Below are 27070 nucleotides of genomic sequence, written 5' to 3' on the forward strand. Positions count from 1 at the left end.
AGCCACCCTCCAGGATTTCTTTCTCCCAATAAATCTCTTGAATAAGGCTGGAGTAATGACCTTCTTTCACCACAGTGGAGTGGGGCAGAGAAGTAACAACTTTCATTAGAGCAGAACAGAGCTGTAATTGTTCTTGCCAGAGAGCAGCAAAACTGCTACATCTCTGCTAGGAAACTCCCTTAGCAGAGCAGAGAGGAGCTCTTAGAGCTCATCATGCCTGAGAGGAGGAGAACTGATACATTCCTACAGGGAAACGGACCTCCACTGGAACAGAGATGTGGGTACTGCCTAGCATCCAATGGCTAAAATACCTTTCCCTCATTGAACCTTCCCAAAATTGACCGCATTCATTCTTTAAGGATACCATCCTCACCCTCCATGGATTTAGAGTTGTTGCTTATGATGGTTAACTTGGGTAGCAGTACTGTGCAAACACAGAGAAAAGTTTGCCCCTGTAGGACCTCTGACACTACTAAAGGCCTCTTTCAACCAGTGTTGGTCTTTTTAACCTCAAATCCCAATCCATGTTCTTTGAGAACCAGGCAGAAGATGATTCACAATCAGATGCTGAAGGACCTTGGTAATCAGAGATGATGGATCTCCTGTACTATGTTGGAGAAACTGTCCTTTCCATGTGCGTCCTGAGCAGCAGAGCTTGATGATACAGTCCTAGGATCTGAAGTCAGATGACCATTGTCTTTCCTGGTGCTCACTGACCCACTGCCTGCCTTGTACCAAACGGTGCTGTGTCCCTGCTGCTGTGCTGATGTCCACTGCTGAGCCTGGTACAGTGGCCTCCAAGGCATTTCTGTTGAAGAAGTCCTACAGATTAGACAGAATAAGACTTCCTATCGAGCTTCTGAGAGAATCACCCTCAGACTTTCTTCTGGACTTGTGTGTACAGAAACCTCACACATGAGACCAGGAGTAGGCTTGCCATTGAACTAACTACCCAGGATGGACTACAATGAGGGACAATCTTCCCAGGTATTTGATGATGACTGAGATGAGGCACACATCCCCAAAAAGCAAAGGATGAGTCTCAGAATGGTCTAGCAGAGGGAAGAATATGGAGTATAGGTGACCTTGAAGCAGAAACATTGTCTTGGCCTGTAATGCCCTCTCCTGCACAGTTAAGGCCCATAGAAAGATATTTCTTGAAATTCAGGTGGCTGCTTCCTTTTTTCCTTCCTCCCTCCTTTCCTTCATTTCTTTCTTCTCTTCCTTCTTCCTTTGCATGTATTTGGCTACATTACTGCATGTATATTTGTGCACCACAAGTATACCTGGTACCCACAGAATCGTGAAGGGGGACTTGGATCCCCTGGAAATGGAATTACAGACTAGTTATAAGCTGTCATGAGTGTTCTGGGACCAGAATATGTCCTCTACAAGAGCAGTCAGTCCTCTTAACCATTGAATCATCTCTCCAGCACTCCCAGGTGGATGCTTTCAGAAGCAGATCTAACTGATAGAAGGCAGTGAACAAGAACTGGCTGGAATTCTGGCTGCAAGGGACAAGTGTGTTTGGAAGATCTGGGTGAGGAATATGGAATGATGTCTCTGTATGAGACAATTGTTACTAATACCCAGGATCTAAGGCCAATCCCCAAAGGGATTGCTTCTCTAAAGAGCACAATGAGGTATGATGAGAGACAGATGCTAGAGTTGTTTGAAATCAGTGACTTCCTGGGCAGAGAGAGCCCTGGGTAAGATGCAGGATCTTTTGCAAGGTACAAAGCAAAGCCCTTTCCTTTGCCTTTCTGGAGTAGTGATAGCAGCATGACATAAAACACATGATTTCCCGTCCAGTACGTGGGCTGTGGAGTCCTGAAATTTAGCAAAAATTCTCTAGAGGTGGATAATTTAGTTCTAGAGTCAAAACTAACTCTCCATTTGTTTTCACTTCATAGAACAGACATCTCCTCAAGCTGCTAATAGCCAAGATAGACTTCTATGAAAAATAGCTGCTCCTGCTCCACATACACCTGAGAAGGCCTCCATACCCCATATCCCACTGGATATGTGGTTTTACACAGCTAGCTTGTCTGCCACCCATGGCTTATGAGACAGATGTACACATATTTTCTATGTCTCTTTCCCAGTGATAGCACACATTGTTAATGAATGTTGCCATGATGATAAGGTAGCCTCAGATAAGCATGAGGCCCTGACACTTGGACAAGACAGCTATCCAAATCAGCATCATCTATTACCACTTGTCTACAGGAGAGAATTTGCTAGTCTTAATCCCTGAGGACATGGAGTCTCCAGGAGGACCTAAGGCCCCTTCCCTTCCCTTGGGGATCCTGACTGTCCTGTGACACATCATAAGCCCATCAGACCAATTGGTTAACAGCCTGAGAACTGGTGAAGCTGGGTTCTCCATGCTGAGTCTCACAAAGAGATGCCCAGATGAACAGTGGATGCCCAGGGACTGTGTAAAACATCCTGGAGCTGGAGTTAGGTAATGTTGTGAAGCCTCTTCACACAGGTGCCGGGAATTAAACTCAGGTACTCTGGAAGAGGAGAATGTGCTATTAAACACTGGGCCATATCTGCAGCCCTTCTTTCTCATTCTCTTCCTTTTTCCCTCTGTGGTTCCAGTCAATGTCTTAATTCACTTTCTAAATGCCTGTCTGCCTTCTCGTCAGTTGTACCTAGGGCTTCAGGAGGACAGAATGCCCCTGCTATTTGGGGATGTCTCAGTGCCTGGTAAAGGTTCAGACACATGTGGATGAATGAAAGAATGAATGAATGATACAAGGACACTAATTTAAAGAATCTCATTACAAAATAGGCTAATGCCACAGTTTGACTTTTAATTTACAATTACTTAGGCATTTTAGATATGAGGGAAGAGATATAGAGAGATAGAGAATATTTATGTAATTACTCATGCACACATCAGTGTATGGGTGAGAAAATGCTATTGCACATGAATGGAGGTTAGAAGAAATGAGGGAATTGGTTTTCTAATTCATGAAGTTGAATCTGGGAATTGAAGTCAGCATGTCATCCTTGGCAGCAAGTGCTTTTACCCACTGAATCATCTTGGTGGCCCACCCTGCTCTGACTTTCATTTAGAGGGGTACCCTGTCATAGTGGGGAACATCAGTTTTCACCAAATAATGGTCAATGAGGAAAAACTTTGAGTAGGAAACAATCTGATTCCCCTTCTCCTAACTGTTTCAGTACACCAAGGGCTTCCTGCTGCTAAACCTTTGTCCTCCTCTGTCTTCTCATTTTGGACTGTGAGAACAAACCCCTAGCTCTTTCCCAAGCTCCTGTCTTAAAAGACTTCAACAATACTCTGAGTTTCCCTCCTATCATGTACTGTTAAGACATGGCCTCTGCAAATTTGTTAGGACACAGGTCTGAGGATTTAGGCCAGGTTCCCACAGCCTTAATTAGGCCACATCTCCTGCAGCTTACTCTAGGACAGAGTGTATGAGCTCTCTGTGCTGTGACCTGAAGGCAGGAACAGAGGAAGAAAGTTATTTGCTATCTCTCTGTCTCTGTCTGTATCTCTGTCCCTGTATCCCACTGTCTTTCTCTGTCTCTCCCCTCTCTTTCTTGCTCACACTTAGCTATCTTACTTAAACATCCCAGGACCACCTGCATAGCCACAGCACTGCCCACAGTAACCATGGACCACTTGCTTCCATTCGGACAATCAAGACAATCCCTCACAGGTAATTCTGCAGACTGACCTTTAGAGGGCCACAGAAGCTCTGAGAGCCATGTCAACTTCCAAAAATATCACCTTATTGAAGCTTGGAGTCTACTGAAGTAGTTGGGTACTTTTGTGCCAAGCACAACAGCCTGGATTCCAACACCAATGCATCATACATACTGAATATCTCCAACTACACCCACAAATGTTAAATGATCCTGTGTCTGAGATGTCACATTTCTCTATCACAGGTGGGAACCCTGAGATCTGCCAGACAGAAGTCCCCCTATGTCATAATTTGCTCCTGCATGGATCTAGATGGAATCGCATGATCAATCACAGGATGACATGGCCAATCTAGGTGTTGGAATAAGTGGTTTTATGTCATGAAACCAAAAGGAACTGAGGAGTCTGTCTCTGGCCCTGTGTAATTACATAATTGTGTCCATGGTGGAACAAAACTAACTCACAAATAACATTTATGTTGACTAGAACACATTTTGTTACACTCACTGGCTCCCTGGTTATACACTCAAGCATTCTGAGTCATTCCTAATAAAACTGAGAAAAGTGAGAGTCTTTTTGCTCTCAGACAGCCTCAGCCTCAGCCTGACACCTTCTAAGAGGCTCAGAACACTTATCCACCACAGGGTAGGTTATATCCTGAGACTCAGAATAATATGTTAATGCTACGGAGTCCTCACCCTCCACTGAGTGGAAGTTGTTTCTTGTGGTTGTACGTAACAGTGCCATGCAGACAACAGACAGGAGACTGCCCTGTGTGGGGCCTCTGACACTTGCAAGGGTCTCATTCGACTAGTGTTGGCTGCTCACCACCTCCCTGCTGGCCAGAGTATGAAGTAATATTAGTCATAGGAAATGGATAGTATTCTGAGTGCTCAGAGAGGATGGGGTCTCCTGTGCTATAATGGAGAAACTCGGACTTTGTTACATGTGAGCTGAGATAAGGAGCTTAATGGTAAACAGAACTAGAATGGTCATGCAGCCCAAAGTACTGTGTCCCTCCAGAGGCACTGACCACCACTGCTCAGCATGGGCCAGTGCCCTCCAAAAATTTGATATATAAGGCTGTCCTATAGATAGGTGGTGATGAGATTTCCCATCTTATTTCCCTGGGAAGCATCACAACCTGTGTTCAGGGCATGATACAGGAACAAAAACTTCAGCCAGGAGACCAGGGGCCAGCTTCCTTTTAATTCTGTGGTCCAGATGAACCACAACATGACCCATGGTGCTCAGATGATTCTTGATGACCAACATGAGCCCCTGGTTACCTAACGATGAAGCATGACTCTAAGAATGATCTAGGAATATGAAGGATTAAAGAAGCTTTCAACACAACCACCTTTTCCCATAAGCTTTAATGTTTCTTCTCTCAAATGTGTGGACTATGTAGAGAGCTTTTGTGAGGTTCAGATGGATAGTGATTATGTGACATATAGAAACTGTTTGATAACTTCCTGAAACTGGACTGATGGACCTGGTGTGTTCAGCATGTGTGCTAGTTACACTGTGTCTCATAACACAAGCTAGAGACATCTGAGGAACCTCAAGTAATTGCCTCCTTCAGCTTGGCCTGTGGGTATTTGGGGAGCATTTACTTGTTATAGATTGATGTGTGAGCATCCAGAGCACTGTGGATATTGCCATTCCTAGGCAAGTTGTCCTAGGCTATACAAGGAGCAAATCATGGAGATTACACTGGGAAGCATCATTCATCCACCATCTCTACTTGACTTATTGTTGGTTAGACACCAACAATGATACAAGTAAATAATGGTAGTTTACAAAACCAATGGATCAAAAGCTGGTACTTTGAAGTGATTAACAGTTTTGACAAATTTTAATTAGATTAGCTTTGTCTTTAAAAGTTTAACGTTATTGAGCCAGTGCAGCCCCAGAGACTGGGCAGCAGCTTTCTCCTCCACCCCCTTGCCAAGCCAACCATCCCCCATAGCACTACCAGAGCCATATGCCCACTCCCACCCTCCACTGATTGGGAACAGGTAAGGCCCAGATCTCTGGACTGGTCAGGCCAGTTTTCTAGCCTTTAGGCCCCAGAGGCACATTCCAGGCCCCTCCCCCACAGCCAGTGCAATCCCAGAGAACAGGCAGCAGCCTCCTCCCTAATCATCCTCTGCAGCACCAGTGACCAGAGCCATATGCCCCTCTGCACCATTTGGGAAGAGTAACTACCATAGCCATATGCCCCTCCTGTACTGATTGGAAAGAAGAGCAACTAGAGGCCCCACAGGCCCCACCTGTACCAATTGGAAAAAAGTGACCTGGAGCTCCACCTATACAGATTAAAGAATGAAATGGGTAGCCAGCAGTGTAAGAACACCTTAAACAATATAAAGAGCAACAAGGCACCACCAGAACCTAGTGATCCTACAACAGTAAGACCTGAGCATCCCAAAGAAGATGATCCAGAAGAAAATTACCTTAAAAACAACTTTATGAAGATGATGGAGGCCACAAAAGAGGAAATTAAAATTCCATTAAAAATGGAGGAAAAGACAAACAAAAAAATTGGAAGAAATCAGGAAATCTCTTAAAGTCAAGAAACCCTCCCCCTTCAAAAAAAGTCAAACAGGTGAAGGAAACAGTGCAAGACTTGAAAACTGAAATAGAAGCAATAAAGAAAACACAAACTGGGGGAATTCAAGAAAAGGAAAATCTGAGTAAATGAACAGAAACTACAGAGGCAAGCATAACAAATAGAATATAAGAAATGGAAGAGAGAATCTCAGGCCTTGAGGATATGATAGAAGAAATAGATTCATTGGTCATAGAAAATGTTAAGTCCAGCAAATTTTTAACACAAAACATCCAGGAAATCTGGGACACCATGAAAAGACCAAACCTAAGATAATAGGGATAGAAGTAGGAGAATAATTCCAGCTCAAAGGTGCAGAAAATATATTCAACAAAATCACAGAAGAAAATTTTCCCAACCAAAAGAAAGACATGCCTATGAAGGTGCAAGATGTGTAGAGAACACAAAATAGACTGGACCACAAAAAAAGTCCCCTTGCTCATAATAGTCAAAACACTAAACATAAAGAACAAAGAAAGAATATTAAGAGCAGCAAAGGAAAACAGTCAAGTAACATATAAAAGCTAACCTATCAGAATTACACCCAACTTCTCAATGGAAACTCTGAAAGCCAGAAGGTCCTGGACAGATGCTATGTGGATACTAAGAGACCTTGGAGGCCAGCCCAGACTACTACACCCACAAAAAGCTTTCAATCACCATAGATGGAGAAAACAAGATATTCCATGATAAAACCAGATTTAAACATTATTACATATCCACAAATCCATCCCTACAGAAAGTATTAGAAGAAAAAATCCAACACAGGGAAGTTAGGGGTGGTGCATTGTTAAGAAAAACTAGTCTGATCTTTCTGGAAGTTTGGATAACTAGACAGGCTTAGATACATGCGGGTCCATAGAAGAATGAATGTCCCAGGGCCTTGCATGTCCAGGTGATAATGAAATTCTCTTATGTGGAGCTACTGAAACTAGTTATAACTCTAGCTTACATTAACTTATGCATGTGGGGGGTGGGAAGATGTGGGTGGGTATGAGTGTGGGTGTTTATGCAGGTGTAGTGTGCAGATCACAGCACCTAGATGGAAGTCCAGGGACAACTTAAGGGAGCCTTCCTGTCTTTGCACCTTACAAGACTCCAGCCAGTCTCTGAGCACCCCTCTTCCCACACACTATCAGGGAGTGTTCTCATCTGTGAGCAGGAGCCACTGCCAGGCACTGCACAATTTGTAGGGAAGTACACAGTGGCCTCCATGAAGGCTACTGTCACCTCTGCCCTCTCTCTGTGGAGGACACCTTTTACTCCAGCACTTGTCCCCAAGCTCTGCAGCCTTCCTCCATCTGAGCTCATCCTTCAGACAGGGTAACGCTGACTATTGTCAGGATGATGTCCAAGTCCACTCTCTGTCCCTTCTAATCTTAGTCCTGCCTAGTGTCCCAGTCAACTTCTCTCTATATATTTTTCAGTTCTCCAGAACATTCAATGAGCAACAAGGCTTATAATCATTTCTTTGCCTTAGGACAACAACTGAACCTCTGCTGTGTTCTCCCAAAATGCCCCTTATGACACAGAATACTAGCTGAGCAACTGGGTTCTCAAAGCTCTAAGAATGTAAAATGTATAACCTGAAGGAAGTTGTCAGATATGTCTGGGAATGTTGGAAATGTGCCAGCTGAGTGATGCCTGGGAAAGGGGACAGACCCATTCTTAATGGACTCTCAAGTCAGGGTGCATTGGAGGATTTCTGTGAGGAGATGCATGTGGGTATGAAACAGGAGGTGAGCTTAGTCCTGGAGAGAGGACGATGGTTCCACCATCCTAGAAAGACTTTCAGAGTGACCCTCCAACTTCCTGTGATACATACCTTGGGTTTTCGATGTCTTTTTAGGATGCAGCTAATATCTGTAAGTGAATTTCCCATGGGAGATGCCTGGAGGGGGAATGGTAACCAGTATCCTCTGGTAGAGTCGTATGCTTAGAAACACAGGAAATATCTAGTATGTCTGAGAATGCTGTCAGTGACTTCCAGTTGTCTAGGGAGAGGGGTGGAAGCCAAGCCACAATTAGGGCTATGACTCCTGGAAATAATTTTCTAGATGGTGATTTTGTGTCCTTCTATAGCCAACTAATTATTGCTGGAAGAAAAGCACCTCTTGTCTGGGAGCTGTCCAGATCAGCATCTCTGTTACTATTTGCCTGCAAGAGAGAATTCCAAAGCTGGACCCCAGAGGACAATCACTTCCAAGGAGGACTTGTGTCCTTTGTTCCTCCCCTTGGGTACCATGACCTTCCTATAAGGTCTCATAATTCAATCAGGTCAGTTAGTTAATGGTCTGGGCACCTGACCAGATATATCTTCCATGATGTTTGTCTAGGGAAGATAATCCAATGAACCTAGCCTAACCATAGCTCTTATGACCAGCACTGGTAGGCTCCACATACCAATAAAGCCTTGTCCCCTGTCGGCTCTCACAGGAAGTCAAAATGTTGCAGTGACAAAAAGCTCCCATGTGTCATCTGGAGTCCAGGGCAAGTACAGAGATTTGCAGCCAAGGCTTCCTGGTGCTCTCTGTGAGGATCCCATGGCTTCTTCAGTGAAGGCCTTCCTGACTCCCACAGTATCTTTCTCAGAGACATGTGCATTGTGAGAGCTCCAAGTGTCTGGGCTGCAGCTGATGTCCTGGGACTGGGTATACCCAGCACAGGTACTCTACTCCGCAGGTGAAGACAAGTAAGGGGTTCTGATCTATTGCAGTTTGTCTACCTGTATGTGTTCTGAAGTAAGGGCCCAAACCCCAGTGTGAGGACACAATGTCCTGGAAAAGGAGATCAGAAACAGCCCCATCATGACAGTCCCATGTATCAAGTAGATTAAGTAAGCCACACCTAGCTGCTGGAAGCAATGCAGAGAGAGTCCATAACTATATACATAGAATTGAATATCTGTTCCTTCAGTTTTTCAAATCTCTGTTTAAAGTTTCTAATGTGTACAGTCCTGCTTCTTTCTCAATGGCATGCAGGAGCAGAAAGGATCTGTTGATGGGCATCACTCATCTGCTCTGTGTAGGCCCCCAAGTGATGAAATTCATGACTCTGCTATTTTCTGAAATTTTAAACATCTGGGTGCTGTATACCAATTTGTACTGGGAAAAATTCATAGAACTTCTGGCTGATTATGAATAAGAAGAAAAATGCTTCCCCTTTAGCAGCATTCTGTGGCACTGGCTCTCTCCTGAGTTGGACAGAAGTGAGAGGGTTGCAGCAAATAAAAAGCATACTGAAATAGAAAAGAAAAAAGTTATCACAAAGACCATTGTTCTTAGTGGAAAGATGACAACCTTCATTCGAAGCAAGTGGATTCGTCACTCAGCCTAAAGATACAAGTTTGAGTGTTTTATTGCACCCAGTAAAATCAACGTGTCCTCCATTCCTCCAGTGATCCTGAATATGTCATTTCCTCTGTATTGAACTCTCTCCTGTGGTGTTCTCCAGGGCTGCCCCTCACTGCCCTCAGTCAAGCACTGTGCACACTCTTGCACACTGAGGCTGAGATTATGCCTCCTCTGAACTTTTTCTCCACAGATACCACATCTTCATTCTTGGCTTTTTTTCCCATTTCCTTTGTGGCTCTAGTTAACCCCTGACTTCACTTTCAAGGATGAACTCAGAAAGTCCTGGTGAAGAGTTGGGGGAAGGATTCTATGAGCTAGAGGGGTCAAGGACATCACAAGAAAATCCATAGAATCAATGACCCTGTGCTCATAGGTGTTCACTGAGACTGAACCGACAATCAGGGAGCCAGCATGGGACCAACCTAGGCTCTCCACATGCATGTGACAGTTGTGTAGCTTGGTCTACTTTTGGGACTCTTAACAGTGGGAGCAGGCGCCATCCCTATCGCTTTGGCTGGCTTTTGGTAACCTATTCCTCATGATGGGTTGCACTTCCCAGCCTGAATACAGGGTGCAATACTTAGTCTTATCACAACTTTATGTGCCATGTTTGTTGACATCTATAGGAGGCCTGCCCTTTTCTGAACAGGAAAAGAGGAAGAGTGGATTTGGGGGGCAGAGGAGAGGAGGGGGAGGGGATGGTGTGTTGTTTGAATTTTGGAGGTCTTATTAATAAAAAACCCAGAGACAGCTATCAGGGTGAAAGCTGAAAGATCAGAGAAGCAGAAGAGCCGGCCACTATTTCTTACCTCTGTGAAATCTTCAGCCTAAAGAGAGTGAGTTTCTGTTTCCTCATGCCTTATATACCTTTCTTTGCCCTGCCATATTACTTCCTGGGATTAAAGATGTATGTGCTTCCCAAGCAAAGGCATGAGATCTCAAGTGCTGGGACTAAAGGAATGTGCCACGACTGCCTGACCTCTATGTCTAATTTAGTGGCTGTCTCTGTCCTCTGATCCTTAGCCAAGTGTATTAGGGTACACAATGTATCACCACAATGGTAGGAGAGGAGGAGAGGAAACTATGGTCATTATGTAAAATAAATAAATAATTTTAATAAAAATACTAAATTATTATAAACTGTTAAAAGAAAATTAAGACATGAAAGTTAATGATCAATCACCTCACAAATAACCAAATTCTTTAAGATATTCTGACCTATACTTGTAGTCATGCCAAGTACATTACAGAATTAAGCTTTATTTAGCTTCCTGTATAAGTTTTCAAGGTTAAGCCTAAAGCAAGTAGCTAAAAGCACACAAAGTTTGTTCAGCTCAGACAGTTAATCAGTAATCATCTTGTTAGAAAACTCCAACAACTCTTCCAACTTGTTAGAAAACTTCTGTTTATGGAATTTAGAATGTTGAATGGAGCTCTTCCAGGTCTTGGCTCCAAGATGACAAAAATAAAAATAAACAAAAGTGTCAAAAAGTGGCATGCCCCCACGCAGCCAACTTACTGCATGAACTGTGCCGTGTGTACCCAGAGCAAGGCCACTACCGAGTACTTCGCTTGGAACATTATAGAGGCCGTGGCTGTCAGGGACACAGCCAAAGCAAGTGCCTTCCACACTCATGTGCCTCCCAAACTCTTTGTCAAGCTTTATTACTTCATGAGCTGTGCCATTCAGTGCAATGTATCTAGGAATCAATCTTGTGAAGCCCAGGAAGACCGACCACCCCACCACTATTTAGACCTGCTGGTGCCGTCCTGCAATCACAACCAACACCTGTGTAAAGAGATGACTTCATAAAAAGAGAAGAAAAATAATAGCTTGGAAAATAAAATGGAAGTCATACTTTAAATACACACACACACACACACACACACACACTGCTGTAGAACTATGGAATTGATTCTATTAGGTCTTACTGTTATTGTTATTATCATAGCCTCTGCTACTATTAATGTGGTGCCTTTAGCTCATGAGTTACATACAACTAGATACATTAATGATCTATATAAGAATCTTAATTCCTTGATAAGCTCTAACAGGTAACTGTGTACCTTAGTTAAGGTTTCTATTGCTGTGAAGAGACACCATGACCATGGCAATTCCTATAACATTTAATTTAAGGAAAACATTTCATTGTGGCTGACTTACAGATTCAGAGGTTTAGTACATTATCACGGCAGGACATGGTGCTGAAGAAGATGCTGAGAGAGTTCTACATCTTAATCCACAAGCAGTGGAAGAAAATTGTGTACCATACTAGACATAGCTTGAGCATAGAAGTCCACAAAGCATGCCCCAAGAGTGACATACTTTCTCCAACAAAGCCACACTTACTCCAACAAGGCCACATCTCCTAATATCGCAATGTCCTATGATCCAGGCATTTAAACACATGAGTCTGTGGAGACCAAACCTATTCAAACCACCACACCTTGGCACAGTGAGTAAGCAGGTATACTCACAGCATGGGAAACACAGAGAACCATTGCTTTGTCCCTAGCCTGCAATGCCCTGTCTCACACAGGTGAGAATCATGCAGTGATATTTCATGAAATGATATTTCAGCATTTTTAGCTGCATGTGTAACTGTGACCACAAGCAAACCTAGTGTCTACAGAAGCCAGAAGAGGACTTTGGATCCCCTGCAACTGGAGTTGTAGATGGTTATGAGCTGCCAGTTGTGAGGTGGGAACTGAAATTCAGTCCTCTAGGAAAGCAATCAGTGCCTTAACCACTGAGCTATCACTCTATCAGTTCCAAGTGAATGTTTTCAGAGACGGATTTGACTGGTGAAAGATAGAGAGCAAGAACTTGCTAGGACTCTGGCTGAAAGGGACAGTTGCATTTTGCAGATCTCCACTAAGGATTTAGGATGTTAACTTATTCCATATGAGACCATTGTTAACAATACCCAGGATCTAAGGCCAATGTAATGGTTATTCTATAAAGAGCACAATATGGTAAAGTGAGAGGCAGATGTTAAAATTGATTTATTCAGTAACTGCTTCAGCAGAAAGTCCCTGTGCTAGATATGGTATCTACTGGAAGGGACAAATTTAAGCCATGTATTTCACCTTCCAGTAGTAGTGATTACAATACACAAGAAAACACATGATTTTCTGTCCAGTAGTCAGGCTTGGGGGACCTGAAATTTTGCAGAAACTCTCCAGAGACTTAATTATAGATTCAAATCTAATTGTCTATTTGTTTTCATTTCCTGAAGCTGACATCCCCTCAAGGTGATGATGACCAAGATTAACATCTCTAAAAAACAGCTCCTCCCCTTCCACAGATACCTGAGAAGGCCTTCAGGGCGAAGACACTGGACACATGGACTCCAGACAGATTTCTGGGGCTCCCCATCTGCACACATGAACTATGTGAACCTAATTTGTCCACTGTGTTTTCTATATCTCCATATTCCACTGATATCACATATGGTAAATGAATATTGTCTTAGCAATAAGGTAGACTAAATAAGAACAAGGGCCCAACATTGGGACAGGGCAACTGTGCACATCAGCCATATCTGTTACTATTTACCTGCAGGAGAGAGTTCACTAGACTTAATCCATGAGGACATTCAGTCATCAGGAGGAACTATGTCCTCAGTCCCTACTCTTGGGGACCATGATATTACTGTGAAGTCTCATAAGCCCATCAAAAAAAGTAGGGTAAGGGCCTGGGCACCTGGGCAGCTGCGCTCACTGTGCTGAAACTCAGAAGGACATGCTGAGGTTACCTAGCTTAACTGTGGCTCTCGTGGCAAAACTGGCTGCTTCCATGATGTACAAGATTCAGACAGCTGTTAAGTCATTCTTCTCTGTTAGCTCTAATAGGACACATTCCAAGCCTGCCCACATTCCCCAGCTCATCTGGAGTCAAGATTCTGGGACCATGATCTGGAGCCAGGATGTCCTGGTGGAGGGTCTCCCTTCTAATAAGAGTCCATAGTTCTCTCATGTAGAATCTCCCTGAGTCCCAAGGTTTTTTTTTCCCTTAGGGCTACGTTTATGGTGAGATCCACACAATCTAGTCTTGTTCTGATCCTTTGGGTGAGTTACCCCACCACACATCCTGCTCTCAGCAGGGTGAATTCAGATACAAGATTGACATTGCAGTTAGTCTACACTGGGTGGGCCTGCACTAACTGTGTAAACCCTAATGTGGGTTAAAAAAATAAAAATGAAATAAAAAATAAAAAAGTCTTGTGTCCATCAGGGTGTTGTTAGAAACAGCAAAAATCCATTAGTACATATTGTCTCTCTGCAACTGAATGCAGACCTCAGTAAGCTTTAATGGATGGCTATTATGGCTGTGCCTGTCCTTAAATGTCCACCACAGTTGCTCTTTTCATCAGTAAAACTTTCTTTACGTTGATAAAAAGGTCAAAGTTTTTACTTTTTTGCTTTTACTTCCATTCCCTGGCAGATTAAGGACAAATAAATTGCCAGGCAGTGCTGGCACGTGCCTTTCATAGCAGTACTCAGGAGGCAAAGGAAGGTGGGTCTCTGAATTTGAGTCCAGCCTGGTCTATAGAGTGAGGTCTAGGACAGCCAGGGCTACACAGAGAAACCCTGTCTTGAAAAACCAAAAAGAAAGAAAAATGAACTAAGTAATATTCTCACCTCCAGCTGCATTGTGCAACAGTGATTCTATATAGTGAGTTAAGCAGTATGGGGAGGGTACCGGCAGTTGAAAGTAAGGCTCAGAGCTGCATGGAAGGCTTCTTGGTTAAGAGCACTGGATGCTCCTTCAGAGGACATGGGTTCAATTCCCAACACCTATATGTTAGCCTACTATAACGTTTAACTCCAATTCTAGAAAACCCAGTGCCTCTGCTGGACTCTGCATGCATTGCATGTAGATGGTACACAGACACACAAGCAGGCAAAACATTGATGAACATCAATGAAATTATTTTAAAAATAGATAAAAACTGAGGCTAGAGGGAAGAGAGAGGAATCTCGATCCCTTTGCATTTCATGAACACTGGGCCTATGTCCTAAGCAGGTGTTTCATCCCTTAGCTTCTGTGTGAGTGTCTGGGTGGTAATACAGAATTTGGTGGAAAGAGGCAATGTGGCATGACCTCCTTTCAATTAGTGCTCTGAACATGTCATTCACCCTGCATGGATGGAATTATATTCTCAGCTTTCTGAATGGTTCAACCCAACTGCTTTCAGGTCTGCTCACAATTAAGAGCATTTTGTGGGTGAGGGATGCCATCTCCATTTGCTATCTCTAAAATCCGTGAGCAAACTCTTTCTCATTTTAATTTTATAAGATTTATTTTATTTCATATATGCATATGGTTCTGTACAAACTGTGTGCAGGAGCCTTTTGGCACCAGGGGAATTTATGGAATCCTCTGGAGCTGGACTTACAGAAAGTTGGTGGTGGTGAAGTTACCTAATATTGCTACTGGTAACTGAACTCAGGTCCTCTGGAAGAGCAGCAGGTGTACTTAACCACTGAGCCATCTGCCCAGCCCTCCTTTCTCATTTTATTGCTCTGTGCATAGGAAAATCCTACTGTAGAGTTATGGAAGTCAGATGTCATGAGGGAGTTGGGACTATCCCTGAACCATGTGAGACATGTGGATTGACTCAAAATATCAGCCTTAGCAGCAAATGCCTTCACCCACTGAGACATCTCTTTGGCCCACCCTGGTTGGATTTTCATGTGGAGAATCACCCTATAATAATTGGAATCTTCAGTCTTCAAAATATAATGGCCTGTTGTACCTACATCATACGATCCCCAAGCAAGACCAACACAGAGCCGATGTCTGAGGCAAAACACACAGGGGTTTATTGATTACAAGCCTGGGCTTTGTCCATATTCCAGCATTCTGGCACTGGAGCATTCTGGAGGATGATGGCCCTGAGCTCTCAGAGTTTATAAAGGGAAAAACGGCAGGCAGGGTGGTACAAGCCTTTGCATCATAGGATTGGGTGAGGGTGTTTAACCTTTGAGTTTATTGGTTGGGGTCCAGAGGAATTTTTCAATGACGATCATCAGAAGGACATTTGGGACCAGCAGATGTTGTTTATCAAAATTACTCATTGGCCAGCCCACTCTGGTGGGGTCACTTTGACCAGGGCTCTGGCTGTTTGTGGTTTCTCTTGGAGTTGTTTGAGGTTTTTACTGGAACTAAGTTCAGTTTCTGGCCAAACGCTGTGTGAAATGGAGTTTTCTTTAAAATGGAGTTTGTCTTGCTCTCTGAGGCCAACGGTGATTAACTTTGAGTAGGGAACACTCAGGCTTTTTCCACCTCCTCTTAACATGTCCTGCTCACCAAGAGCCTCCTGCTGCTGAACTGTTGTTCCTCTCTGTCCTCTCTAGGTACTCTACAAGCACAAACTCTGAGTCCCACTCAAACTCTTATCTTAGGAAATTACAGCTATTCTCTGAGCTACCTGCCACTTAATCATTATCAATACATGGTCACCTCACCTTTGTGCCAGGGCACAGGTCTTCAGCTTTAGGCCAGATTCCCATGGCCTTAATGAGGCCACATCTCTTGCAGTTCGCTCTAGAACAGAGTGTTGGTAGGAGCTGTCTGTGCTGAGACCTGACTACTCACAGTTTACAATACCTGGCTCCTCCAATGCTCCTTGTCACTTACACTACACTGAACTATGTCACATGGTGTGAAATTCCCCACCACAGCTAAAAGGTTATAAAAGATCAGACCTTGCCTTTGTTCTGGAGATCAAGAGAAGACTGCTAATGATGTTGTCCAGAAATGGAGGGTGTTCTCAGAAGCTCCTCAATTTCCCTCCATAATCACTCTCTTGGTAGCTGTTTCTTATTCTTTCACTCTCCCTAGCTCTCTCTTATTTTCACTATTATTTTTGAAGCTTTGAAAAGTATTTTTTTAGAATTTTCTACACACATATTGTGTTTACATTACATCCTTTCCATCCCACCCTCCCCCACTCAACCTCCTCCTAGGATTTTGACTCCCTTTCAACTTCATTGATATTTCTTTAATTATTATTATTATATTATTACATATATATTTATGTATAAATCAATAAATAAATGTAATCTGATGAGTATGGTATGTAAAATGAATAAAAAAATTTTAATTAAGAAAATTGGACTCTCTAGAGATTTCCCCATGTATCCTACCATGTCAATTGGTGTTGTCATTTTCCAGGTCTATGCAGCCATTCGGTTAACTTTTCTTGGGTGAAGATTCCCCATAATATATAGAAGACACAATCTCATAGTACACATCCTGGTCTTCTGCCTTTTACAGTATTTCCAAACCTCTTCTGAGCTGTACCCTGAACATCAAACAAGGGGGTCACGTTATAGATAGATCAGGTAGAACTGGACACCCATGCTGTCTATCTCAGTTAGGGTTTTAATGCTGTGAAGAGACATGGAGGCCATGGCAACTCTTATTAAGGAAAACTTTTAATTGGAGCTGGCTAACAGTTTCAGAGGTTTAGTCCATTGTTGTCATGGCTAAAAACATGGTGGCATATAGGCAGGCATGGTGTTGGAGAAGGAGCTGAGAGTTCCACATTGTGATCCTCGTGCAGCCAAAAGAAACTGTGTGCCACACTGGGAGTAGCTTGACCTTATGAGACTTCAAAGCCTGCCTCCACAGTGACAAACTTCCTCCAACAAGGCCACACTTACCCAAACAAGGCCACACCACTTAGTAGTGTAACTCCCTAAGGGTCAAGCATTAAAACATGTGAGTCTATGAGAGACATTCCTATACATACCACCAAGCATCTATTTTTCACTGAACTTGGATTCATTTTGGATTTCTTTGGTGCCCTCTGACTGTGCAACAAAAGCATCTTTAATGTAGGGCTAGAACTACACTTGTCTATGGGAATAAGGATGTGTATTTAGAATGGACCTTGAAATTAAATTTATTTAAGAAAGTGGCCATTATAGGTTCTCCACTAGGATGCATAACATTATCCATGTACAGCTGATTGCATTCCAGTACCAGCCATGATTTCCCTCCTTTTGTGCACCCTGAAGTCTAATTAGACAATTTTTGGTTACCTGCAAGAGATAACTGCCACTCTGGCATCTTTATGGATATTTTGCCATGCTAGTCATTGATGTAGTTAGTAGGAATCCAAACTGGGTAGGACAATTGATTATTTTCATCTGTCGCCAGCTTGCATGGAATCTTCAGGTATTATAAGGTCTAGTCCTCAGAGAAGAGGTTTCTGCATCAGATCCAACAGGATTCTTCTACACTTGTAGATCATTTCCTTAACCATTCATCATCAGAGAGGCTACCTCTGGCAACAGATGGGTAAAGAACAGATACAGACATCCACAACAGATACCTTGTGTGTTGGGTAAAAGGGTCAGTCAAAGAACACACTCTGGCCCTGAAACCAGAGCCCAAAGGTTACAAAGGAGCAGTGAAAGGAATATACCCTGGTCCTGAAACCAGAGCCAAAAAAACACATCCTGACCAACTTGGCATGAAAACCAACCAATTCTAGAGCATGAAAACCAACCAGTCCCTGAGCACAAAATCCAACTAATCCCTGAGAGCACAAATTCCCTCCAATTTCTAAGCTTGTCCGAGCTCAGGGATTGAAATCCAATCAATTCCTACCCTGAAAATCTTCACCTTGGAAAAATGCTGCACCTAAGAGGCCCTATACAAGCCCTGTGCCTGTTCAGTTTGAAGCTGCCTTTTTCCACCCTGGCAGAGGCAGCCACTCTCCTGGATTCCTCCCTACCAATAAATCTCTTGAATGGGGTTAGAGTGAAAGTCTTCTTTTACCTGGGTGGAGCCAGGCAAAGAAGTAACTGCTTTAGCCTGAGCTGGAGCAGAACTGCTACATTTCTTCAAGAAGTCTCCCTTAGTAGAGCAGAGCAGTAATGGCTCTTGCTGGAGCAGGAGCAGAACTGCTACATTTCTGCAACGAGGCTCCCTTAGCCAAACAGAGCTGCAATGGCTCTTGCTGGAACAGGAGCAGAATTGCTACATCTCTACAGGGAAACTCCCTTAGCACAGCAGAGCAAAGCAGAGCAGGCCTGCAAAGGCTCATCTGGAGAAGAGCAGAACTGCAACATTCCTGCAGGGATACTGTGCCCCACTGGAACAGAGCTGCAGGTGTTGCCTGGCTTCCTACCAGGATACCTTACCCTTCCAAGCTGTAGTTGTTATCTGGTTTCTGACAGCCAGTAGACATTCCCATTCAGAGCTGTAGGTATCACCTGGCTTCTAAAAGCCAGAAGAACTTTCCCTTGAGAGCTGTAACTTTTACAGGTATTACTTTGATTCAAGTGGCCAGGATAACTTTCCCTTCAGATCTGTAACACCTACAGGTATTCCCTGGCTTCTAATGGCCAGGATACATTTCCATCCAGAGCTGTAACACTTTCAATGTGGACAGCCTAAATTGGATGTGTCCATCAAATCTATCCCCTCAGAGATCCAGGAATCCTTCAGTAGAGGAGGCAGAAATAGTGTAAGAGCTAGAGGGAAGGGAGGACACCAAGGAAACAAGACCCTGTGAATCAACTAAGCAAGGCACATATGAACTCACAGACTGAATCAGCATGCACAGGACCTACACGAGTCAGCACTAGGTCCTCTGCATCTATGTTTTATCTATTTCCTCAGTCTTTTTTTGTGAGACTCCTGACTCTGAGAACAAGACTCTGACTCTTGTGTCTGCTCTTGGGACTCCTTTGCTCCTGTTGGGTTGCAGGGTCCAATATCAACATGACAGTTGTTGTTTCATCTTATTATATTTTATTTTGTCATGTTTCATTGTTATCTCTTAGAGGCCAAATCTTATCTAATTAAGGAAAGAAAGAGAGTGGATCTGATGGTAGGGGATGTAGGAAGGAACTGGGAAGGGTTGAGAGAGGGAAAACTATAAACAGTATATATTGTAAGAAAAAGAATCCATTTTCAATAAAAGGAAAAAAGTGTACTCGTGATATTGATTAATGGCATTGGCAACCTTTAATCAGTTTAATTTTATTTTTAAAAGAGTAACATTCTTAATAATAGAAGAGAATTTTGAGAACTTTCTGTCCATTTTTAAGATTACTAAAATTTCCATGACTACTCCACACTGATGGGGGTAATCGTACAGTGACTAATATGAAACAGACAAATACCTAGAAACCCAGAAGTTACAGAGGTGGAACCATGAAGAAACACAAAACTATGTAGACCCCTTCTCCTGTCACTCTTCCTCACTTCACCTAGACAAATAATGTGCAGGCAGCATTGGGCCTAGGTGAATTAGTTAAACAGGGAATGTATTTCAGCATACAAGAGGATGTTTTTCTCAATGCAAACATTGTACCATTTTCACAGCAGACTCAGAACATCCAAAACTTCAAGGGCTCCTGAGATTACTTCCCATGAATTCTGAAAGATCCCTATATATTTGAACCACAAGCTAAGCTCTTAAGGCCTTTGAACTTTTGTTTACCATATTGATGCCTTTATTTTCCTTTTAAGACAACCTCACTTTAAATCCTGGCCTTCCCTTTACATACATGTATCCCAGAATTATAGGTGTGAGTCACCATGCTGGCTGTACCTGATGAGTAACTAATCATTTCCATCATGTAACTTTTCTCACAGAAATACCAGCATTCTTCTGTGGGTCTACTGTGGGGATGAGAGGAGAGGTCACTCACTCATCATGGCCAGGAGACTGGGAGACTGGTCTTCAAACTGAATTGGTTGGAGACCTCACACTTATACTCTCCAGCATCCTCCCTTTTGATGGGATCTATTTTGAGTCCACACTTTGTTGGGGACATAGTCATCCTCTCTGTGAGCTTCAGACTCTTGTTATTGAAGAACCAGTGGATGAAGATATCAGTGTCGGGTGAGATGCAGGTGAAGATGACAGATCTATGTCCTGTGACTGTGGTGTCAGTGATTTGCACAAAGGGTTGGGTCACATTCTCTGTGAAGAAACAGATGAGGGTACTAAGTGACAGGTGTCCAGTGAGCTCAACCAGGCCCTCCTTAGTTCATACTTTATAAAGCTTCCAGGGGGAGAATTTGGAACTGTGGCTATAGACGTATTTTGTGCTTTGGATCTGCCACCCAGGGACTGTGTGACCCTGATTCAGGCACTGTTTTCTGTGTCTCAGTTTCCCCATAATAGGGCATACATGATCATTGCCATGTCCAAGAGTTAAGCTGAGTTATGAGCCATAGTGTGAACTTGGGGTGGGGAGCTGCTCACATCAGCAGCATCTGTTACTATTTACCTGCAGAAAAGAATTCCTTAGGATAGACTCCTGAGATGAAGGAGGAATCTGGAGTGTCTGCCTCCTCTGTATGTTCCCTTGGTGCCTTGACTTTCCTGTCAAGGCTCCTAAGCCCCTAAGAACAATAATAGTCTAATGGCCCAGACACCTGTCCACTGATCCTCAGGAGAAGGGGGTGCCCAGGTGACCTACCTAACTTCAGCTATCATGGCAGTAGAAGGCTGGTGATTCTATACTCTATGGGATAGTCAGTCCCATGATTTGGACCATCAGTAAAGCCTTGTTCCCTGTCAGCTCTGACAGGAAATCTAAACACACAGTGAACAAAAGCTCCCCAATTTCACCTCCAGTCCAGCCAGATGGAAAGTTTTCCAGTCAGGGCTTCCTGGGGGTCTCTGTGAAGACTCCATGGCTTCCTCAGCCAGGAACTACCTGACACCCACAGAATTTTCTGGTGACATGAGCATGGTGAGAGCTCCAAGCATGTGGGCTGTACCTGATATCCTGGGGCTGATTTTACCCAGCACAGGTCCTCCACTCTGCAGGTAAAGACGGCTGAGTGGTTCTGATCTACTACAGTTCGTCTACCCTGTGTGTGTCCTGCAGTATGGGCCCAAATCCCAGTGAAGGGACACAATGCAGTTGGGGAGAGAGAAGGCACAGCCCAGTCCTGACAGTTTAGTGTATGAAGTAGTAGGATAAGCCACCCCCAGCAGTTGCAGACCTTAGACACTGACTTACTCTTTACATAAAGTTCCACAGATGCTTTTTCAATTTTGGAATCATTCTTTGAAACTTCCAGTGTGTACATTCCTGCATCCTTCTCAGTGACATTCTGGAGCATCAGGGATCCATTATTGTACACCATTCCTCTGTGTGCAGGCCACCACATGGTGGAATTCCTAGCTCTGTCATATTCTACAGTTTTAGGGATCAGGGTCCCATACTTTGATTTGTACCAGACAAAGTTTAGCAGATCTTCTGGAAGATTATGAACTTGGAGAAGTACACCTTCCCCTTCAGCAGGATACCGAGGCACCACTTGGATCATGAGTTGGGAAGATGTGAGAGGGTTACAGAACAGAGAAAGGGAAGCTGGAAGGGAAAGAGAAAAAAGCCATCACATGGGGATCATTGTGCTTGGTGAAAAGATGGTGACCTCCATCCTGAGCAGATGGATTCATTACTCAGCCTAGAGGTGCAGGTGTGTGTGTGTGTGTGTGTGTGTGTGTGTGTGTGTGTGTGTGTGTGTGTACTCCACTTACTGAAGGGCAGAAAAATGACCTCTTCCTTCCCAACAGTGTCCCTGCTAGTTTTGTGTCCACTGCACGAAACTATCCCCTTGGGTGTCTACATGGCTGCTCCCTCACTGCCCTCAGTCAGACACTGCACACACTCATGCACACTGGGGTTTGAGATGATGCCTCCCCAGAACTCAACAGGCCTGGAACTTTAGCTTTCTAGGTTATTTCTTCAATTTCCTTTGAGCAACACTCAACCCCTGAGTTTACCTAATAGATGCACTTGCTGCTCTGTCACGTATCCCTTAGGTCTGGAGCTATGTGGTTGCTGGGAGCAGTCAGATCTTCAAGGCAGGCTCAGGACTTTAAAAGGCTAGGTTACTAGGCTGGCTGGTTTTATGTCAACTTCACACAAGCTACAGTCATTTTGCAAGACAAAAACTCAGTTGAAAATGCCACCACCATATTGACCTTTGGGCAAAACTATAATACATATTTTTAAATTAGGGATTGATGCAAAAGGTTTAGATTAATGCACGCAGTTCAGGCACTGGACTAGGAGTCCTGTGTTATGTAAGAGAGCTGGTTGAGCAAGTATGAAGGGCAACCAATAGGAAGTACTCCTCCATGGTCTCTGTACCAGTTCCTGGATTTTATTTGTGACATTCTCAAATTGGGCCTAATAAATACCCCAGTTTGACATGGATGTTCTAAAACTATTGTTCTCTTCCAGCTTTGTAAGAGTAGAGCACTAGAAAATGCTCCCCTGGGTCACTTTAGTCCAGCCTTGGAAAGATGACAGGGCTCAGGGCTCCCTGGTCTAGAGCCCCAAGAGCCTGGGCTGACTCTGACATCTTAGGCTGAGTTACTTTCCATCAAGGTCTTCCCTGATGCAGGTAGAGTCAGAAGATGGATGATGATCTACGGACATTTGTCTCTACCAGTGTGTCCTGCGCTAAGTGCTCAAACCTCCCTATGGGGACACAGTGCAGAGGGGAGGGAGGCCATGGCAGCCATGACAGTCCTGTGTGTCTAAGCCCCACCCAGCACTGAACAGTCACAGAGAGTCACTTACTGTCCACCTGGAGTTGCACCTCAGCTTCTTCAAGTGCATCATCTCTTCTCAGAATTTGTAGGAAGTACAATCCATGGTCTTTCTGAGTGACACCACGGAGCAGCAGGGATCCATCACTGTACAAGGTCTCCCTGCCAGTGTATGCAGGCCCCCACTTAGTTGATTTTCTATCTGGTATATGCCGGATAACCAAAAGGTTCTTGACCCCAATCACTCCTTTGAACCAGAAGAAGCTTTCAATATTCTCTGGGAGATTGTGAACGAGGAGAAGAGCACTTCTCCCTTCAGTCACTCTGGGTGGCATTGATTCAATAGTGATCTTGGTAGAGGTGCCAAGGCGCCCACACTTCCAAAGGAAGGCTAGAACAGAAGAGAGACATTTTTTAAGTTGGCAATGTTGTATTTGACTAAGCTGAGGCCCTGTGTCCTGAGCAGCTGTGTCCATTGTGAAGCCGACATTTTGTGGGTGAATGTTGCCCTGCACTACTTGGTAGAGGTCAGCAAAAACCTTCATGTTCTCAGTGTCCCCACACTTGTCATTTCCACTATGTGGCTCTATCTCTTCAATGGTCAATATTGCCCTGGATTACTGCCGTCAGATCCCTGATCACATTTACACTGGATTGGTGTTGGAGTGATGCCTGCCCACCTCTCCTACAGACCCTGTGTCTTCACTCTCTGACTTTATTGTTTTTCTGTTCCCCTTGGTGGGGCATTCAACATCTGAATAAAGCATCTAGCTTTCTTTACTACAAGTCAACTCTAACGGGGACATCATAAGAACTATGAGTTTTTTTGTATTTCTTAAAAAAAATAAACAATACCTAGAAAAAACTCAAATGCATCTGGAGACTGAATAAATGAATGATGTCCCAGAACCCTATATGCTCATAAGTTTAGGGATACAGTATTGAATCACTCAATTTGCTTTGATTTTTACACTTGTTTACATATTATGCTTGTGTGCGAGTAGTGTAAGGACTAGCCTAGTGTGTGTGTGTGTGTGTGTGTGTGTGTTGTGGGGGAGTCCAGGACACAGTACTTCAGTGAAGGTCAGAGGACTTCTGTTCATTGGTATCAGTTTCCCAGACAATGAAGCAAATGCCTGTATCCATTGGACCACACCAGCTTGATTTTTATTTGGGCCACCAAGCTTAGAGCATCAGTCTTCAAAATATTGTGGTCATGCTGACTAACTTCATGTAAGAACAGTGTCTTCCCCACCTTTACTGTTTAGTATTCAACGAGAGCATCTTAATGCTGAGCCTCATTCCCACTCTGTATTTTCTCCCCTACACACAATGGGACTCCACTCCTGCCCATGTACCACTCAGGAGACTCCAGACAGTATGTCAGTCCTCTCCTCTCACACACTGTCAACTCCTGGTCTGCTCATCTGTGAGGAGAAGGCCCTGAGATGTGGTGCAGCCTTTGCACAGGAGTACAGAGGGGCTTCCATTGTCTCAGTAGGCTGATCTTTCTTCCCTCTGAGTTACTTCTACTCCAGCACAGCTCCCAAGCTCTGCTGTCCTTCCCTCGTCTGAACTGAGTCTCTTCCCAGGAAGGAGCACCTCCCAGAGTCCCATGGGCTGAGGGTGGGTCAGTGTTCAAAACACTGCTCTGCCCCTCCAGTTTCAGTGCTGCCCCATGTTCCTCATTCTCTCTTTATGTTCCTATCTCTAGAACACACAGAGAGAGTCAAGGGTAATGACCATCCCTGTGACATGAGATAGCAGCAGCTGACCATGGAACTGCACTCTGCTGTGTCCTGGCCTAGGTTTGTCAGCATCAAAAAAGGTAAAACTGCACAATCATGTGACAAAGAAACCTAGCTGGACACCCAGTCTGCTCTGTGTATTCAGTGCTCTGGAAACACATAATTTGCTCCCAGCAAGAAGGTCACAAAACTGACTTTGAGGCTCCAGAGGGACCAAGTGAGTGATGTGTGTGGGAAAGAACAGATCTATTCTCACTGGAAGCTCCAACAGACTGAGTTCTGACCAATGTCAAAGGCACAGGATGTATCAGGAGTCTCAGATTTTGGGTGAGAATAGGTGACCTGATTTTGGGGAAAGGGCTGTGAGCTCCTTCATCCTGTGCAAGATTTTCAAGACCATGCTACTACTTCCTCGTTTTACTGAGCTGTGTAATGGGTTTGCCCATGTGTTCCGTGATTTCTCTGAGATGCTTTGGACCTCTATCATGTTGGTTCCCCTTGGATATCTTGTATTTCCCAAAGGAAACATATAAAGTGGGAAACAGAACATGATCCCCTGGCAGTGTAGCAGAAACATTAAGCAGCTGGTAGTTCTGAGAATGCTGTGTCCATGATTTTCAGGTCTGTAAAAACAGCTACTAAGTAAGCTCCTAGTTCAGGCAAATACTTTTCTGCCAGTTCATTGTGTATCCTGATGACATCCCTTATGTTCACCAGGGGGAAAAAACTTATGTCTGGGAAGCTGTCAGATCAGCATAGTCTGTAGCCATTTGCCTGCAAGAGAGATGTCCTCAAGCTGGACCCAGAGGAAAGCATATGTTAGGAGAATCTGTGCCATCAGTCCCTCTCCTTGGGGACCACGACCTTCATGTGAAAACTCATATGCCCAACAAGACAGTTAGTTGATGGCCTGAACATCTGTTGAGCTATGCTCCCCCGCTGACTCTCTGAAGAAGATGGCCAAGGGACATATCCCAACCAAGACAGCACACTGTCTGGTTCCACACATCACAAGACATGGACTACTTGGGAGCACTGTTCCCTGCCATCAGGAAGTCAAAACCCAACACTTACAAAATGTTTCCCATGGACACCTGTCATTGACTCTGGGACAGAGATCTGGAGACAAGGCATCCTGGTGCTCACATCTCAGTGAGGATCCCATGTTTTCCTCAAAAAGGCACAATGTTGATTCCCTTGAGGTCTTTCTCAAGAAACACCCCTCATAAAACCCATACGGTCTTTTCAGAAGATTATGTCCTGGGCTGAGTTACCCAACATGCATCCACCTGTGTGCAAGGTGAAGTTAAATGAAGGATTTTGATCTATTGCCATTATTCTATACCATATGTGTCCTGAACTATGTACTCAAACCCCAACATGAGGGTACAATGCACAGGGAAGGTAGGCCCAGACCTCCCCGCTGCATGTGTCCAGTGAAATCAACCTCACCCAGCTCACAGAGTTCACGACAAATCACTTACCAGACACATGGAGGTACATGGATGTTGTTGATACGATTTTTCCATGTCTATTATAGGTTTGTAGGGTATAATTTTCTGTGTCCTTCTGGTTGACATTTTCGAGCAACAGGGATCCATTGCAATATATTGTCTCTCTACCGATGTGCACATGACCTGGCCCATTTAAATTGTTGTCCATTGTACACATTGCAATTCTTTGTGTCATATTTGTTGGACCTTTGAACCAGGCAAAGGTTGTAAGATTCTCTGGGAGATCATGGACAACAAAAAGGACGTTTTCTCCTTCAGTCACTTGGACTGGAAGTGACTCAATGGTCACATGGGCCATGGTAGACAGATGCCAGAAGGTTAAGAGGAAGGCTACAAGGAAATTGAGAAAAACCACTTATGTTAAATGAGTGTGATCATCACTCAGCTTTGGTGTGTGAGTAGGGAGTGCTGACCCTCCTTCACAGACATGAGCAACAAGACTTCCATTGATTCAGCATGTTTCTGCCTGATTCCCCCATCTCTGTCCCATATCCCTCCTTACACAGAGCATTCGGTGTGAAGAGCAATGACTCTCTGAACTCCTCCTCTGGAGAGTCTTCACTTTCTGACTTTTTCCTCTGTTCCCTTTGTAACTCTAGTCAACTCCTG

At 44.0% G+C, this 27070-nt stretch overlaps 1 protein-coding gene across 1 annotated transcript in view; it reads right to left on the minus strand.

Annotated features, from left to right (window-relative positions):
* Nucleotides 1–26759, minus strand: part of LOC131897480 (pregnancy-specific glycoprotein 22-like) — a 37340-nt gene extending 10581 nt beyond the window's left edge. The window contains exons 1-4 of the mRNA XM_059248430.1: nucleotides 26432–26759; nucleotides 23231–23590; nucleotides 21656–22009; nucleotides 20389–20604 (exon numbers count right to left, since the gene is read on the minus strand). Of these exons, the coding sequence (XP_059104413.1) occupies nucleotides 20389–20604; nucleotides 21656–22009; nucleotides 23231–23590; nucleotides 26432–26759 (1258 nt within the window). The remainder of the gene's footprint in view (nucleotides 1–20388; nucleotides 20605–21655; nucleotides 22010–23230; nucleotides 23591–26431) is intronic.
* Nucleotides 26760–27070: the final 311 nt, after the last annotated feature.

This window comes from Peromyscus eremicus, chromosome 1 (assembly GCF_949786415.1).
Source record: "Peromyscus eremicus chromosome 1, PerEre_H2_v1, whole genome shotgun sequence".
Classification (NCBI taxonomy): domain Eukaryota; kingdom Metazoa; phylum Chordata; class Mammalia; order Rodentia; family Cricetidae; genus Peromyscus; species Peromyscus eremicus.